This window comes from Pithys albifrons, chromosome 27 (genome assembly GCF_047495875.1).
Source record: "Pithys albifrons albifrons isolate INPA30051 chromosome 27, PitAlb_v1, whole genome shotgun sequence".
NCBI classification, from domain to species: domain Eukaryota; kingdom Metazoa; phylum Chordata; class Aves; order Passeriformes; family Thamnophilidae; genus Pithys; species Pithys albifrons.
Genome location: NC_092484.1, coordinates 3,424,636 through 3,442,347, shown reverse-complemented (window position 1 = coordinate 3,442,347; position 17,712 = coordinate 3,424,636). Strand labels below are relative to the sequence as shown.

Here is a 17,712-nt window from a genome sequence, read left to right as displayed (position 1 = left end):
ACACAGGGTTGTGGTGGCCACGCAGGGTTGTGGTGGCCACGCAGGGTTGTGGTGGCCACACAGGGTTGTGGTGACCTCTGAAAACCTCATGTGCCCCAGGATTTGAGGGACTGGGGAGTTGTCCTGCCATCCCTACTGTTGAGGTCACCATTTGTAGGGTGAAATGGGGAGTTAAATGACAGTCAGAAGAGCTCAGGCACAACAGCACCAGAAGGCTTGATCAGAAGGCTTAGAACTTACAACTACTTCATTTTTAGTTACAGCTTCACCTTTTATCTCCTCTTGTATATCACATGCCATCACACTCTTGGTTAGTCACTTCACCAGGGCATACGTGGAAATATTCTACTGGCCACAAGATATCCCACATTCTACAGGTGGCTCCTCCTTTAGGGTGCACTCCAGACTGTTTTCCTTCAAGAACACACTCTTGTTACGGGTTTAGCTGAGTGCAGGCCTAAATTAGGCTTTAGGTTTCAGAGTAGGCCTGAGACTATCCACTGACTTCTTCTAGCCAGTGGTATTCCATACCATATTCCAACATCATCTCAAATACCAAAGCTGGTGTAGGAGTGGCTTGGGCAGTTCCTCCAAGCTGTGGTCCCAGCAGGACACACTGTGCTGTCCCAGGAGGGACGGGAGGCCCAGGCCCAGCACCCCTTCCCACCATGTTATCTTAGGGAAGTAAAATGTTTGTTCTTTTTCTCTCTGCTTGGGTCTGTCCCTTGGGAATTGAGTTCTCTGGAGTGATCTGTAGTTAGAATGGTGGGATTTGTGTTCACTGGGGAGTGGGGAGTCATTTCATCTTATTTCTCACTTGTGTTAAGTGTGTGTTATATTGTAGTTTGCTTTTAATTTTCTCCTTTCTGTATAAATATATACAGTTATAAGTTTAACCTGTTCTGAAGCTTCCATTTTTTTTCCTTTCTCCCTTTTCTCAGCGGGAGGGGGAGGGAGGCTCTGACTCTGTATTGGGCAGTTGGCACTTTGCCAGCTCAACCCAACCCAACTCTGAACTGTTCCATATCAATCTCTTCATCAATGACCTCAGACATCAGGGGGTTCACAACCACACTGGCACCCCACACCTACCTCTCCCCACTCGCCGGTGACCCAGCGGGGTGGGGGGCAGCGCCGCAGGTTGCACCTCATGCTGGTGGGGGGCTTGGAGGCCTCGTGGCACTGCGAGGTGGGCAGGGTGGCACTGTGGTCGCCGCTCTTGCACAGGACGATGCGGTGGCGGAACCCGGGCCCGCAGTTCGGGGTGCACTGCAGGGAGGGGACAAGGGGACACATGGGCAGGGTGTGTGGCAGGGGGCAGAGGGGGCAGCCCTGGATTCCTGACCTTTCCTCCCATCTTTGGTGTCTCCTGAGCTACAAGACCCTTCCCCACGTTCCGCTCTCCATGGCCAGCAGCCGTCACCAACTGACACTGCCCTTCTTGGAGCAGTGCCCTCAGAGAGGGCACAGAATCACAGAATCCCAGAATATTCTGAGCTGGAAGAGACCCCAAGGATCATCAGTCAAACCTCTGGCCCTGCACAGACAGCCCAACAATCTCACCCTGTCCCTGTCCCATTGTCCAAACCCTCCCGGAGATCTGACAGCCTTGGGGCCGTGCCCACTGCCCTGGGGAGCCTGGTCAGTGCCCACCACCCTCTGGGGGAAGAACCTTTCCCTGAGATCCATCCCAACCCCCTGGCACAGCTCCAGCCATTCCCTGGGTCCTGTCCCTGGTCCCAGAGCAGAGCTCAGGGCCTGCCCCTCCACCTCCCCTCGGTGTCAGTCACACCAAGCTGTCAGTCAGACCAGGAGATCCCGGCTTTGGGATCACTGCCAGGATGGAGAGGATCCTCCAAACCCTCCTGGAGCTCTGGCAGCCTTGGGGCTGTGCCCACTGCCCTGGGGAGCCTGGTCAGTGCCCACCATCCTCTGGGGGAAGAACCTTTCCCTGAGATCCATCCCAACCAACCCCCTGGCACAGCTCCAGCCATTCCCTGGGTCCTGTCCCTGGTCCCAGAGCAGAGCTCAGGGTCTGCCCCTCCACCTCCCCTTGGGAGGAGCTGCAGCCCCCGAGGAGTCTCCCCTCAGTGTCCTCTGCCCCAGCTGAACAAGCCCAGTGCCCTCAGCTGCTCCTCAGACCCTTCTCCATCTCCATGCCCCTCCTTTGGCACTCACCTCTGACCAGTCCAGGGCAACCCACTCCGGAGGGCACGTCTGGTTGTTGCAGGGCTCCAGCATCTTTGGCCGTGGGTGGGAGCAGGAGGCATCATCCAAGGTCTTCTCCTCGGTGGCAGAGATCTTGCGCTTGCAGAAGACGCTGCGCGTGCGGACGCCTTCGTTGCAGCTTCGGCTGCACTCGGACCAGTTCCCAATCACCCACCTGGGGACAGGTCAAATAGCAAAGCTGGAGAGGGACATGGTGGCCAGAATTGTCCCTGCAGTCCTGCACCCAGCCCTGGTTCTACTCTGGCCACAGCCACTCAGGCAGCTCTGGTTGAACCAGGGAGTTCCTCCACATCTCCTCTTCCCTTCAAGAGAGGGGCACAGACAGAGATGGGCTGAGACAACTCTGGAGGGACTCATAGAGTACCTGGGAGTAGAAAACTCCCTCTCTTCCCCAGCAGAGTTGCTCCAGTGCCACCCATGTCACCCCTGGACAGCCACTCTACCAATGTCACACCTACTGGTGTCAACCTGATTTAGAACTGGCAGAAGGTGGAAAAGGAACCTTTGGAAAAAGTGTGCAGGACTTCAGATAATTTTGTGTATTGCCTGACCAACAGGATCTTTTTTTGCTGTGTCAGATGCTGTGGTGGGGGATGGACTCTGCCTCAGGAATGGCAGAGAGAGGGGAATGTCACCCCCTTCCACACTGGCTTTGCCACCCTCGCTCCCTCCTCGTGCTCCCTGCCATGGTACTCACGCCGGCGGGCACGGCTCGGTGTTGCACGGCCTCTGCCTCTCCAGCAGTTTGGTTTCAGGGCTGCAGAAATGGTTGGGGACAGCTGAGCCATCAGAAAGTTTCTTGCACACCACAGACTGGATCTGGCTGCCTGCCAAGAGAAAAGAGGCAAAGGGGAAAGAGGGGGGGATGCTGAGGGTCACACTGAAGTGACCTCACAGCTCTGCTCCTGGGGGGGATGTGACAGAGCAGCCACTTGTCCCTGCTCCTCAAGCCTGAAGCTACTTCTCTATTCATAATCAAGGCCTCCTCTGGCATCTCCAGTGAAAAATGGATGGTGTGAAATGATGGTGTCGACCACTGGATTGTGGCACTCAGTGCCCTGGTCTGGTTGGCAAGATGGGGATTGGTCACAAATTGGACTCGATCATCTTGGATCTTTCACCTTAATGATTCTGTAAATCTATGATTCTAAAGGCAGGGCCTGTCAGAGGATGGAGGATCAAAGCATTCTAAGGATCTCACCCTCAAATAAACCTGTTCTAAGCTTGGCCTTGTGGCACTTTCTGGGCAGCACTGAGGGGAACAGCTGGAACACGAAGGGACAACACTTGGTTGGGGTCTAAGCACACATGATCACGGCCCTGAGCTTTAAACAGGGAACATCATGAAGCTGTTTTCTTCTGAACAGCAGCTCAGGCTCTCCAGTGCCGTGGGACATGGCCCAAAGCTTTGTGTCAATCCCCATGGGAACCAGTCCAAGGAATTCAGGGAAGCACCAGTGGTGTTTCAGTTCACACACACGTGAATTTGAGGCCAGAGAGGTTGTTGTGATTGGCCAACCTGTCCTTGCCCCATCCCTGGAAGTGTCCAAGGCCAGGCTGGACGGGGCTTGGAGCAACCTGGGCTAGTGGAAGGTGTCCCTGCCCATGGCAGGGGGTGGAACAAGATGGACTTCAAGGTCCCTTTCAACCCAACCATTCCAGGATTCCATGCACTGCATGAGCAAATGGGTTCAAAATAGCCTGGAGTGAAGGACAAGGGGGAATGGTTTCCCACTGCCAGAGGGCAGGGTTGGGTGGGATATTGGGAAGAAATTCTTCCCTGTGAGGGTGGGCAGGCCCTGGAACAGGTTGGGCAGAGCAGCTGTGGCTGCCCCATCCCAGGTCAGACTGGCCTTGGAGCAACCTGGCCTGGTGGGAGGTGTCCCTGCCCATGGCAGGGGGTAGAATGAGATGAGCTTTAAGGTCCAGCCAACCCAACTCATTCTATGATTCTATGATCTCATTCCACCTCTACCACCCACACCTGTCATCCAGCTGGAAATGGCACCCAGGCTGTTTGCCCTGGCACTCTGCCCACAGGGCTGTGCTGCCTGGCACCACCTCACACTGGCTGAGTGCAGGGTGGCACCGTGGAGAGTCCTGGGAGCAGCTGCTGCTGCCTCGTGGTGCCCAGACCTGGCAGGTGGCAGTCCCAGCAGTGCAGACACATGTCCCCTCCAGCCCCACCCGGGGTCAAACCTCACCCCCTGCACACAGCACGGAGCATTTGGTCCAGGGGCTGTAGTGCCAGGAGTACTGGGTGGAGCCATCCATGCCAACGGGTGCGTTGAACTTGTAGCGGATCCCCTGCGGCTCCGTCCGCACCAGCACCTGCAGAGAAAGGCACCAGTGAAGTCCAGCACGGCTGTGCCCACCTGGATCATCCCACAAGCTCTCTAAGACCCAGGGCAGCTGGAAACATCCCCTCAGGATTGATGTGGCAGCCACCAGTGGCACAGGGTTCAGAAAACAAGCTCCCCTGCACTTAAGGTGTAAATCATCCCAAAGCCTGGCAGAGTAGGGAGACCTGAGAATTCATCCCCATTTACCTCTGACCTTGGTGTCCCTTTCCTCCAGATAGGAAGGGCAGGAACTGATTAACTCCAGCAGCCTGAAGCTGAGTCAGGGGAGGTTTAGGTTGGATATCAGGAAAAGATTCTTCTCCCAGAGGGTGGTGGGCACTGACCAGGCTCCCCAGGACAGTGGGCACGGCCCCAAGGCTGCCAGAGCTCCAGGGGAGTTGGGATGGATCTCAGGAAGTCTCCAATGGCCACGTGTAACCCAGAGACTCCTCTGTTTGCTGGAAGGGCTGGCTGGGACCAGGGAGAGATGAGGAACCAAGGGGGTCACACCTGCTCAAGGGAGGGGATTGTCCTGCTCTGCTCTGAGCTGGGGCAGCCTCACCTCAAGTGCTGGGGCAGTTTGGGGGTCACAATATAAGAAGGATCTGAAGCTGTTGGAGTGTCCAAAGGAGGGACACAGAGATGGGGAAGGGTCTGAGGAGCAGCTGAGGGCACTGGGCTTGTTCAGCTGGGGCAGAGGACACTGAGGGGAGACTCCTCGGGGGCTGCAGCTCCTCCCGAGGGGAGGTGGAGGGGCAGGCCCTGAGCTCTGCTCTGGGACCAGGGACAGGACCCAGGGAATGGCTGGAGCTGTGCCAGGGGGTTGGGATGGATCTCAGGGAAAGGTTCTTCCCCCAGAGGGTGGTGGGCACTGACCAGGCTCCCCGGGGCAGTGGGCATGGCCCCAAGGCTGCCAGAGCTCCAGGAGGGTTTGGACAACGCTCTGGGGGACAGGGTGGGATTGTTGGAGTGTCTGTGCAGGGCCAGGAGTTGGACTGATGATCCTTGGGGGTCCCTTCCAGCTCAGGATATTCTCTGATTCACAAAGTCCCATGGAAACTTGGCAAGGCCTCTTTAGTCTCTACCAGATGGGGCCTGAAGGAACCGTGTTACCAACCATGACAAAGAGGGTGATGTTGGTGGGTCCCAAGGCCTCCAGTGACTCAGGCTCCTCAGGGGATCTCCTGTAGTGGAAGGTCGTGCCGGCGATGTCGAAGCGCCGGGGGGGATCGATGGAGAGCTTCCCATTGATGAAATATTCACCATTCTCCCCTCTCAGTGCTGCAGGGACAGGAGAGCAAGGTCAGTAGAAGGGCTGGAAGCACCTGGACCAGCTTCAGCCAGGTGCTTCTCACCTGTGGGCTCAGAGCAGTGCCATGACAGAGAGTAAATGGTATCAGCCTCATCCTACACAGAGAGGTGGCCTCTGGGCGAGGGGCAAACAAAAATCAATGTCTCATCTCACTCTGCCTGGCACCTCAGTTTGGGGAGGTGATGCCCTGGGGGGCTCACCCAGCTGCTGGGGTGGTGTGGGGACTCCTGGCAGTGTGACAGGCTGTAGCCACCAAGGCAGGCTCAAATCCATCTGTGCCAAGTGTGTCCTGGCTGCTGGGGCTGGTGGCGAGGGCAGGTGCCCAGAGCCAGCTGTGCATGCCCAGGGCCAGCTGTGTGTGCCCAGAGCCAGCTGTGCTTGCCCAGAGCCGGGCTGTGTGTGCCCAGAGCCAGCTGTGTGTGCCCAGAGCCAGGCTGTGAGTGCCCAGAGCCAGACTGTGAGTGCCCAGAGCCAGCTGTGCTTGCCCAGAGCCAGCTGTGTGTGCCCAGAGCCAGGCCGTGAGTGCCCAGAGCCAGACTGTGAGTGCCCAGAGCCAGCTGTGCTTGCCCAGAGCCAGCTGTGTGTGGCCAGAGCCAGCTGTGTGTGCCCAGAGCCAGGCCGTGAGTGCCCAGAGCCAGACTGTGAGTGCCCAGAGCCAGCTGTGCTTGCCCAGAGCCGGCTGTGTGTGCCCTGAGCCAGCTGTGTGTGCCCAGAGCCAGCTGTGTGTGCCCAGAGCCAGCTGTGTGTGCCCAGAGCCAGACCGCAAGTGCCCAGAGCCAGCTGTGCATGCCCAGAGCCAGCTGTGCTTGCTCAGAGCTGACTGTGAGTGCCCAGAGCCAGCTGTGCTTGCCCAGAGCCAGCTGTGTGTGCCCAGAGCCAGCTGTGTGTGCCCAGAGCCGGCTGTGTGTGCCCAGAGCCAGACTGTGAGTGCCCAGAGCCAGCTGTGCTTGCCCAGAGCCGGCTGTGCGTGCCCAGACCCCGCTGTGCATGCCCAGAACCAGGCTGTGTGTGCCCAGAGCTGGCTGTGCTTGCCCAGAGTCCACTGTGCATGCCCAGAGCTGGGCTGTGCTTGCCCAGAACCAGGCTGTGCTTGCCCAGAGCCAGCTGTGCATGCCCAGAGCCGGGCTGTGCGTGCCCAGAGCCGGGCTGTGTGCCCAGAGCCAGACTGTGAGTGCCCAGAGCCAGCTGTGCTTGCCCAGAGCCAGGCTGTGTGTGCCCAGAGCCAGCTGTGTATGCCCAGAGCCAGCTGTGTGTGCCCAGAGCCAGACTGTGAGTGCCCAGAGTCGGGCTGTGTGTCCCCAGAGCCAGCTGTGCATGCCCAGAGCCAGCTGTGTGTGCCCAGAGCCAGCTGTGTATGCCCAGAGCCAGCTGTGCTTGCTCAGAGCTGACTGTGAGTGCCCAGAGCCAGCTGTGCTTGCCCAGAGCCAGTTGTGTGTGCCCAGAGCCGGGCTGTGCATGCCCAGAGCCAGCTGTGCATGCCCAGAGCCAGCTGTGTGTGCCCAGAGCCAGCTGTGTATGCCCAGAGCCAGCTGTGCTTGCCCAGAGCCAGGCTGTGTGTGCCCAGAGCCAGCTGTGTATGCCCAGAGCCAGCTGTGTGTGCCCAGAGCCAGACTGTGAGTGCCCAGAGTCGGGCTGTGTGTCCCCAGAGCCAGCTGTGCATGCCCAGAGCCAGCTGTGTGTGCCCAGAGCCAGCTGTGTATGCCCAGAGCCAGCTGTGCTTGCTCAGAGCTGACTGTGAGTGCCCAGAGCCAGCTGTGCTTGCCCAGAGCCAGCTGTGTGTGCCCAGAGCCGGGCTGTGCATGCCCAGAGCCAGCTGTGCATGCCCAGAGCCAGCTGTGTGTGCCCAGAGCCAGCTGTGTATGCCCAGAGCCGGCTGTGCTTGCCCAGAGCCGGGCTGTGTGTGCCCAGAGCCAGCTGTGTATGCCCAGAGCCGGCTGTGCTTGCCCAGAACCAGGCTGTGCTTGCCCAGAGCCAGCTGTGCTTGCCCAGAACCAGGCTGTGCATGCCCAGAGCCGGGCTGTGCGTGCCCAGAGCCGGGCTGTGTGTGCCCTGAGCCGGGCTGTGCATGCCCAGATCCAGCTGTGCTTGCCCGGGTGAGTCGCTAGAGGGGGATCGGAGCGCTCGCTCCTTCCCCAGCTCATTCCCACGCTCTGCCTTCGCTCTGTGCCACCAGCGCTCCGGGACCAGCTCTGTGGCACTCTGCTGGCAACCACCCCAGTGCCACCGTGCCCCGGGACAGGGAGGATCCTTCGTGCTGGTGAGGATGGAGGATGCTCCCTCCGACTGAGCTGCCAGGAGAGACCCTGGTGCCAGCAGTTGGTAGTGATGGGAATTTGGGCTGTGCCTCAGAGCACAGGAATGCGGTGGGGATGGACACGAGGAGTCCCTGCATACTGGGAAGGGGCAGGATATTGGCATCTCTGATCCCAGCAAAGTGATGCTCCAGGAGACTCCCACTGAGACCTCCCAGCAGTGCCAGCACCCAGGCAGGCTCCTGCTCCTGCCCACCTCCTCCCTGCCCACCCCTCCACACTGGGAGGACAGAAAGGGCAAACACAGAGTGGCTGGGAAATCCAGCCCAAGGAAAACGTGAGCAGGTCTATTTTTAATGCCCAGCCCAACACGCTGGCAGGGGGGGGATGCCAGGGTGCCACAGGCAGCGCCAGGAATGGTGGAATGGGGGGTTTGCTCAGGGTTATGATGCTAAAGGTGAGCACAGGACAGAGGCAGCACCACAGGGACTGTGGGGGACACCTGGGACACTCTGCCCTGCCAGCAGACCCTGTGCCCTCTCCTGCCCCCAAATCCCAGCCTGGGAGCCCCAACCCCATCCCCTGCTGCACTGCCACGTTTTCCTTGCCAGGCCTTTCCCAGACCATATTAATGGCAGAGCAAGAGGTACCAGGCTGGGATTTCAGCATCCCCCAGCCCCATCTCACCTAAGTAGTTGATGGAGAGGTTCAACTCCCGGATGTCGATGTGGACGGAGCCCTTGGGAATCTGGATCACCTCCTCATAACCTGGGAAACAACGTGGGGCTGGTGAGCAGGAATGGTCAGGCCCTGAGCCCAGAGCACTGCCCTGGGCTGGGGGGGAGCGTGAGCCCCCTCCTGTCCCTGGGGTAACAGGACAATGCCCTGCTGGCTGTGCCACGTGGTGATGGGATTGATAATGGAGTGTGAGCCCCCTCCTGTCCCTGGGGTAACAGGACAGTGCCCTGCTGGCTGTGCCATGTGGTGATGGGACTGGCAATGGAGGGTGAGCCCCATCCTGTCCCTGGGGTAACACCAAATGATGGGAAAAGCATTTTGGGCACCAGGACAGTGTCCTACTGGCTTTGCCATGTGGTGATGGGATTGATAATGGAGTGTGAGCCCCATCCTGTCCCTGGGGTAACAGGACAGTGCCCTGCTGGCTTTGCCATGTGGTGATGGGACTGGCAATGGAGGGTGAGCCCCATCCTGTCCCTGGGTAACAGGACAGTGCCCTGCTGGCTGTGCCACGTGGTGATGGGACTGGCAGTGCTGGGAAGGTGCTGTGGAACTGGGATCTCCATGGGCATCTCCCAAGCCTGGCTCTAGGGCAGTGTGAGCTGGGGAAGGGGTAAGGAGCTTGGAGCTCTCTGTCAGGGATTTGGGTGTCAAAATGGATGGAGCCCTTGGGAATCTGGATCACCTCCTCATGACCCGTGAAACAATGTGGGGCTGGTGACCATGGATGCTCTGCCCCTGAGCCTGCAGCCAGCACTGCCCTGGGGTGGGTGAGAGTGTGAGCCCCATCCTGTCCCTGGGGTAATACCAAATGATGGGAAAAGCATTTGGGGCATCAGGACAGTGCCCTGCTGGCTGTGCCATGTGGTGATGGGACTGGCAATGGAGTGTGAGCCCCATCCTGTCTCTGGGGTAACACCAAATGATGGAGAAAAGCATTTTGGACACCAGGACAGTGCCCTACTGGCTTTGCCATGTGGTGATGGGACTGGCAATGGAGGGTGAGCCCCATCCTGTCTCTGGGGTAACAGGACAGTGCCCTGCTGGCTGTGCCATGTGGTGATGGGATTGGCAGTTCTGGGAAGGTGCTGTGGAACTGGAATCTCCATGGGCATCTCCCAAGCCGGGCTCTAGGGCAGTGTGAGCTGGGGAAGGGGAGAAGGATCTTGGAGCTCTCTTTGAGGAATTTGGGTGCCAGCAGTGACAGGGGCACAGCCTGGTGGGTGGACAGGAGGGATTTGCTCCCTGCTGGCAGCGCAGTCCTGCCCCTTGGGGCGTTTCTCTGGGATATGTCCCTGCCTGTCCTGTGCATGCCCAGGAGCAGGGGAAGTTGAGGAGGGATTTGAGGGTGGGTGGCACTGGCCAGGCCACTCACTGCCTACCTCCCTCTGGCAGGGACTGGTTGAAGACGCCCTCGATGGTCTCACAGGAGCTCCCATCTCCCCCACACACACGACACTTGTCCTCCTTGGAGTCAGAGCCCAGGACACGGTCACAGCCCACGTGCTGGAGGAAGGAGCAGCAGGGAATTAGCTATCCTGATGGGACCTTTTCCTCCCCACAGCTGATCTGCAGCAGCCCAGGAAGCCCATCCTGGACTTTATCACACTCCACTCAGCAGCATCTCCTCTGCCACTGCTCTCCAGGGACAGCTCTGGGGGTCTCTCTCGCCAAGGCTGGGAGGGGTTCAGGCAGAAATCCCATGTCTGGGATAAGGCAGAGCTTGGGGTGCCTGTGCTGAGCTGCTGGAGCTGCAGCAGCCCAAGCAAAGCTGTGTCCCTGCAGCTGATGTGTCCCTGTGGAGCCTCCAGCTCTGTCTCCACAGCCCGAGGGGGATCATGGGGGTCACCAACATGGCTGTGGCCACCTATGGAGCAATTCCCCTTTTGGCCCATGGAGACAAAGAGATCCCAGAGACACAGGAAGGGAGGCAGACAGAGACAGAGGGAGCCTGTCTGTCTGTCTGTCTGCCTGCCTGCTGGGGGACATTCACCACTCCCACAGTGCTTGCTTGTAATTAAACTTTTATGGCCCCTCCAGATTCCATTTCAAGGGGAATATCAAGTGCCTGGGGCTGCACAGGCTGGAACAGCAGAGGCCCAGCACTGACACAGCCAAACACAGCCCCAGTGCCCGGAGAGTGGATGGGCACAAGCCCAGTGTGGGTGAGCTCCTGCCTCTCTGGGAATCACAGAATCATGGAATGGTTTGGGTTGGAAGGGACTTGGAAGATCATTTTGTTCCAACCCCCTGCCATGGGCAGGGACACCTCCCACCAGCCCAGGTTGCTCCAAGCCCTGTCCAGCCTGGCCTTGGACACTCCCAGGGATGGGGCAGCCACAGCTTCTCTGGGCAACCTGTGCCAGGGCCTGCCCACCCTCACAGGGAAGAATTTCTGCCCAATATCCCATCTAACCCTGCCCTCTGTCCATGGGAAGCCATTCCCTGTGTCCTGCCCCTCCATCCCTTGTCCCCAGTCCCTCTCCAGCTCTCCTGGAGCCCTTTTAGGCTCTAGAAGGGGCTCTCAATTCTCTTCTCCAGGTGAACTCCCCCAGCCCTCCACCTTTGCCACATCTGTGTGGGCAGGCTGAGGGCAGCTCTGCCATGCCTGGGGGTCTGCCCCTGCCTGCCCACCCCTGCCCAGCCACCAGCAGCACCTTGCACTCCCCGTTGACACAGATGTCGTTGGAGTCCTGTCGACACGGCGTCCCGTCCACCACGGCCGCCGCCCGCTCCGTGTAGAAGTTGAAGCCCTCGGCCAGGCAGTTGAGGGAACAGGCTTTGACACCCCCTGGGGAAGGAGCAGAGGGTCAAATGGGGCCACCAAGGAGACAGGAGAGACATGGAGAGCTGTTGGGGTCACCATTTGAAGGGGTGAAATGATGGTCAGAAGAGATCAGGCACAGCAGCATCAGAAGGCTCCATCAGAGGGGTGACAACGTAGAGCTTAGAGCTTTATTTTTAGTTACAGCTTCACCTTTTATCTCCTGGTGTATCCAACATGTCTGTTGGTTACTCAGTTCACCAAGCATACATGGAAACATCCTACTGATTACAAGGTATCCCACATTCCACAGGTGGCTCCTCTTTAAGGGTGCACTCCAAATTTCTTTCCTTCAAGGACACACTCTGAACTGCTCCATCTCAATCTCTCCATCAATTACTTCAGACATCAGGGAATCCACACACTGTCACCCCCACAGAGAGCCAGGAGGATGCCCCTGCTGAGAAGAAGGGCCCAGGCACCACATCAAGGCCCTTGAGATGGACACCGAGCCCTGTTGGGACACTGTCCCTCCTGGGAGACACAGGCTGTGTGTGATGGGGAAGGAAACCAACTGCTCTGCTCTTATCCTGCACTTTACAAGGGTTGTCACCACCCTTGTGCCCTCTTTACAGGCAGGGAAACCAAGGCAGAAGCTCTTCAGTGACTTGCCCAAGGGGTTTTTTTCAGCTGCTAGATGAGAGCAACCAAGTTTTTCAACTCCCAGACCAGTTACTGGGCCAGAGCAACCATTTCTTTGTGTTCAAGTCCTTCACAGCAAAGGTAATGACAGCAGTGTGAGGATGAAGGGGAAGGATGCTCAAGTTACAGCTCAAAGATCCATTCCCCAACACCCCTTGCCAAAGCATCATCCAAGGAACAGGGGCTGGCCAGCTGGATATCAGCTTACAGTGCCCGGGAGCAGGACATGGAAGGACACAGCTCAGCAGTTCTCTGCCTCCTGCCATGGGATTTTATCAAATGCTGGAGTGGATTGTGCCATTTTCCAGCTTTACTGAGCACCCCAAGGACACCCAGCAGCCCTGCATGGCCCTGGCAGAGCTGCCTGAGCCGTGGCTGGCACCACCAACACTCCTGATCCTCGTGCCAGGGCTGGGAAACCCCTGAGATGGGGGCAACTGATATCTGCAAATCTGGCAAGTGGATACAGCACATCAAAGGGGCAGAGGGAGGGGAGGGGTGGCCCAGCTGGGCCTGGGAGGGAGGGGAGGGGTGGCCCAGCTGTGTCTGGCACCATCTGAGCACAGCTGGGGGGAAGAAAGAGCAAAGCCTGGAGAGGGAGGAGCAGGAGGAGACACGAGAGGGGAATTCAGCAGCTTGGAGGCATGTTGTGGAGCAGGATGCCTGGGCAAGCCCCTGGAGAAGGTCTGGCAGCCTGGGGAGCAGCTGCTGAGCAGGGGAAACTCAGCACCCACCACTGAGAGAGCCAAGAGAAGGGGCTGCACTTGGGGGTCCGTGCACAGAGCAGGGATTGGGGTCCTGTGGTCACGCTGTCACTCAGCTGACACTCCACATGGGATGAGTCCCTGCTGGCTCTGCTCATGTAATCCCTTGGGAAAGGCTTCCAGATGGTGCATTTCTGCCTTTAAAAATCTTGTGGAAGAGAAATGGGGAGAGGGAAAGTGGAAAAGGAGAGAGGGGACAGAGCAGTGACCCTGAGTTGGCACCTGCATCCTGATGGCTGCAAAAGTCCCCAGCACACCCTCCCTGGTGACAACTTCCAGGCAGGACTTGCCCTTGCCAGCCAGGCCACCACCCCAGAGGAAAGGAGACTGGCAGCACTGCCCAGCATCTCTTGGCAGCTGGAGTGTCCTTGTCCCTCAGCTGGCCAAGAGGTACTTGGGTGGTCTGGTCACCTCACCCTTGTTAAGGTGATCCCAGTGACACTTTTGTGTCCCCACAACACCAACACTGACCACAGCAACACGGCCAAGGGTGAGCCCAAACCTCAGGAGGATCCTTTGAAACAGCACAACATGCCTTGAAATTCCTGGAGATGGGAATTCCTTTCATCAGCAACCCAGATCCAGTCCCTGCTCCCCCAGTGTGTGGGTGCTCTGGGGGCAGCTGTGCTTTTTGGGGTGGGAGCCTTAGGGCTCTGCATGCCCCCAGCCTGGCTCTCTGCTGTCCAGCTCTGCCTGCACCCACAGGACACCAGGGGGATGCTCAGTGGAAGCTCCAGGGGGCATTTGGCAGCAGAGGGGCAGGAAAGGCTCTGCAGAGCCTGTTGTGGGTCCACCACTTCAGAGAATGAGTGGGACCTCTCAGCCTGGGCACTGCCCAGTCACCAATTGGAACCAGAGAATATCCTGAGTGGGAATGGGCCCACAGGGATCATCAGTCCAATTCTGGCCCTGCACAGACACCCCAACAATCCCACCCTGTCCCATTGTCCAAACACTCCTGGAGCTCTGGCAGCCTTGGGGCTGTGCCCACTGCCCTGGGGAGCCTGGTCAGTGCCCACCACCCTCTGGGGGAAGAACCTTTCCCTGAGATCCATCCCAACCCCCTGGCACAGCTCCAGCCCTTCTCTGGGTCCTGTTCCTGGTCCCAGAGCAGAGCTCAGGGCCTGCCCCTCCACCTTCCCTGGGGAGGAGCTGCAGCCCCCAAGGAGTCTCCCCTCAGTGTCCTCTGCCCCAGCTGAACAAGCCCAGTGCCCTCAGCTGCTCCTCAGACCCTTCCCCACCTTCATGTCACCAGAATTTGGGTGACAGCAAGAACAGTGAGGATGAGTTACCTCCCCTTGTACAGACAACAGAGAATCCTGGAATATCCTGAGCCGGGAGGGACCCCCCAAGGACCATCCAATCCAACCCTGGCCCTGCACAGACACCCCAACAATCCCACCCTGTCCCTCAGAGCATTGTCCAAACCCTCCTGGAGCTCTGGCAGCCTTGGGGCTGTGCCCACTGCCCTGGGGAGCCTGGTCAGTGCCCACCACCCTCTGGGGAAAGAACCTTTTCCTCATACCCAACCTAAACCTCCCCTGGCACATCTTTGTGCCGTTCCCTCAGGTCTCCAGCCCCTGCTCCTTCAGAGGTGAACTCCCCAGCCAGACTTCTACCCCCACCCCTCACTTTGCTTTGTAGTCCAAGCTCAGCACAGCCAGCTGTGCCCTGAATCTTTAATACAGCTATTAAAATACAATCCTTTCAGCTGGCTGCCTCTTAGGATGTTTTGCTCCTCCTGCCTGCCCTTCTCCCTTGGAGGAATTAAGGCTTATTACAATTTCTGACGAGCAATCTCCTGTTTTGTGCCCCTCCCCACCCCTCTCGCTGCTCCGTGAGCTGCTCCTGCATCTCCCTTGGCTCCTGCACCCGCCAAGAGCAAAACCAATAACGAAGCGAATCGAGCAAAACAAACAAGCAATTAAAGCCACATTCCAGGAGGTATCTGCTGACTCTGAGCCCCGACAGGCTGAGCTCAGCACTTCCAAACATCTCCCAGTCCTGGGCTCAGCACTTCCAAACATCTCCCAGTCCTGGGATCTGAGCTCAGCACTTCCAAACATCTCCCAGACCCGGGACCTGGGCTCAGAACTTCCAAACATCTCCCAGTCCTGGGATCTGAGCTCAGCACTTCCAAACATCTCCCAGTCCTGGGATCTGAGCTCAGCACTTCCAAACATCTCCCAGTCCTGGGCTCAGCACTACCAAACATCTCCCAGTCTCGGGCTCTGAGCTCAGCATTTCCAAACATCTCCCAGGCTTTGGTCTCAGCACTTCCAAACATCTCCCACTCCCAGGCTCAGCACTTCCAAACATCTCCCAGTCTTGAGCTCAGCACTTCCAAACATCTCCCAGTCCCGAGCTCTGGGCTCAGCACCTCCAAACATCTCTCAGTCCCAAGCTTTGGTCTCAGCGCTTCCAAACATCTCCCAGTCCTGGGCTCAGCACTTCCAAATATCTCCCAGTCCTGAGCTCTGGGCTCAGCACTTCCAAACATCTCCCAGTCCTGGGCTCAGCACTTCCAAACATCTCCCAGTCCCGAGCTCTGAGCTCAGCACTTCCAAACATCTCCCAGTCCTGGGCTCAGCACTTCCAAACATCTCCCAGGCTTTGGTCTCAGCACTTCCAAACATCTCCCAGGCTTTGGTCTCAGCACTTCCAAACATCTCCCAGTCCTGGGCTCAGCCCTTCCAAACATCTCCCAGTCCTGGGCTCAGCCCTGTCAAGCATTTCCCAGTCCCAGGCTCTGGGCTTGGGGCCACTGGAAATCAGTGCCAGGAAAACAGGGTGTGCCAGCCCCATGCACATCCCAGTGACCCAGTGGTGCCAGGCTTCCAGGGTGGCTCCTTCCCTTCCCAAACTCCCTGCAGGATTGGTGTCCCCCCTCAGAATTAGTGGGGTGATCCTTGTTTTTTGGAGATGCTCCATGCCTGGGATATTTCCCCAATAAATGTGGGGTGAAGCCTCTGCTGGGGCACAGGCACTGCCCCCTTTTTGGGAGCTCCAGGGTGCTGGGCTGAGGGCAGAGGCTGAGCTGAGCAGGGAATGGGGCTCAGCAGAGGACCAGGGTGCTGAACAGCTCCCAAAGTGGGGACATGTGCCCACAAATGACCCGAGGAGCAGACATGCTGCCAGCTGGAGGGTGGAATGCCCAGGGATGAGGCTGCTAACGTGGATTCTGGGGGGCTGCTTGTGCCAGTGGGGAGGGAGGGACACTGGAAGAGCCCAGCAGGGAGTGAGGGAGATGAGGACCAGCCTTCATTGCCTCCCCAGGGCTGGGTAGGGGTGTCTGATGGCACAAGGGCTGCAAGGGGGAAATACAGGGCCTGACAGCAAAGCATCAGTGCCAAGGGGAAGACAAGAGGGGGCTGTTCCCTGGGGGTCTGATGTGACATGGAGATGGTGGAGGTGCAAGAGGCCTCCCCACATCACCCACAGATGTACCTCTGACACTCAAGCAGCTCCAAGTATCCCAAAATCCCACAGGCATGGGAAGATGCTCATGGTGCCAAAGTCACAGTCATAGAAACAGAGGAGTTTGGGTTGGGAGGGACCTTAAAGCCCACCTAGTCCAACCCCATGCCATGGGCAGGGACACCTTCCACCAGCCCAGGTTGCTCCAAGCCCTGTCCAACCTGGCCTTGGACACATCCAGAGATGATCATTCCCCACAGCCAACCTGGAGAGCTGAGAGGGACCTCCCAGATCCCCCCAAGACATGACTGTCCCCACACTTGTGGTCTGGGAAGGGGACAGGTTTCATCACCTTCTTTTATGGCAGAGGAAGCCAAAGCAGAGAGAGAGGAAGGGGCTCTTCTTGAAAGCCAAAGCAAAAATCCAGATGAGAATCTGATTATAACTCAAGGGCTGATGTTGGCCCAACCATTCCCTGGACTCCAAGCACTGGGCCACGCTGGGGAACAGAGAGGTCTGAGCGAGGGCAGCTCCAGCCTGCAGGGCTGTGCTCCACCTCGGCATCCACTGGGGGCTTTGTGTGACTCCACAATTGTATTCCATTTTCATTGATCCATCCCCTGCAGCCTCAGCACATCTGCTCCAGCTGCAGGAGCCCCCTGGGAGCTGTACTATTGACACAGCTGGGAAGGATTTCCCCAGTCAAGTTCATTAACTCCATGAAGGAGATGTGCTGTTCCTTCTCATTATTAAGAGATTTCTGCCACAGGGGCCTCCTCCTGCCCCCTCTCCTTGCTGGACCTTCTGCAGGACACGGGGCTGACCTTGGCAAGAGGGAAATGCTGCTCTTTGGAGGATCCACCACTTCCCATCCCTCCATCTGTGCCTGCCCTGCCCTGTTTTCTCCCCATCAGGTACCAGCCACCAACACTCCCTTCTCTCACCCATGACCCTCTTTGCTCCCTCTGCAGTCAAGGACACAGATTTGTGGGAAGAAGCTGAACAGCTCCCACAATGCTGGGATTGGTTCTGGCAGAGCAGTGAACTAAAGGAGCAGGTGACTGTTATGGGTTTAGCTCATGTAGGCCTAAATTTAAGCTTTAGATTTCAGAGTAAGCCTGAGTCTATCAGCTGACTTGAGCTGGGCTGGGCCAGCTGACACTACTGGCCAGTGGTATTCCATACCATATTC

At 58.1% G+C, this 17,712-nt stretch overlaps 1 protein-coding gene across 1 annotated transcript in view; it reads right to left on the bottom strand.

Annotated features, from left to right (window-relative positions):
- The window catches only part of ADAMTS10 (ADAM metallopeptidase with thrombospondin type 1 motif 10), a 93,097-nt gene that overhangs the window by 4,047 nt on the left and 71,338 nt on the right, over positions 1 to 17,712 (bottom strand). Inside the window, exons 16-23 of the mRNA XM_071578194.1 lie at positions 11,531 to 11,664; positions 10,256 to 10,379; positions 8,823 to 8,903; positions 5,689 to 5,852; positions 4,434 to 4,560; positions 2,927 to 3,056; positions 2,179 to 2,383; positions 1,093 to 1,269 (exon numbers count right to left, since the gene is read on the bottom strand). Coding sequence (XP_071434295.1) covers positions 1,093 to 1,269; positions 2,179 to 2,383; positions 2,927 to 3,056; positions 4,434 to 4,560; positions 5,689 to 5,852; positions 8,823 to 8,903; positions 10,256 to 10,379; positions 11,531 to 11,664 — 1,142 coding nt within the window. The remainder of the gene's footprint in view (positions 1 to 1,092; positions 1,270 to 2,178; positions 2,384 to 2,926; positions 3,057 to 4,433; positions 4,561 to 5,688; positions 5,853 to 8,822; positions 8,904 to 10,255; positions 10,380 to 11,530; positions 11,665 to 17,712) is intronic.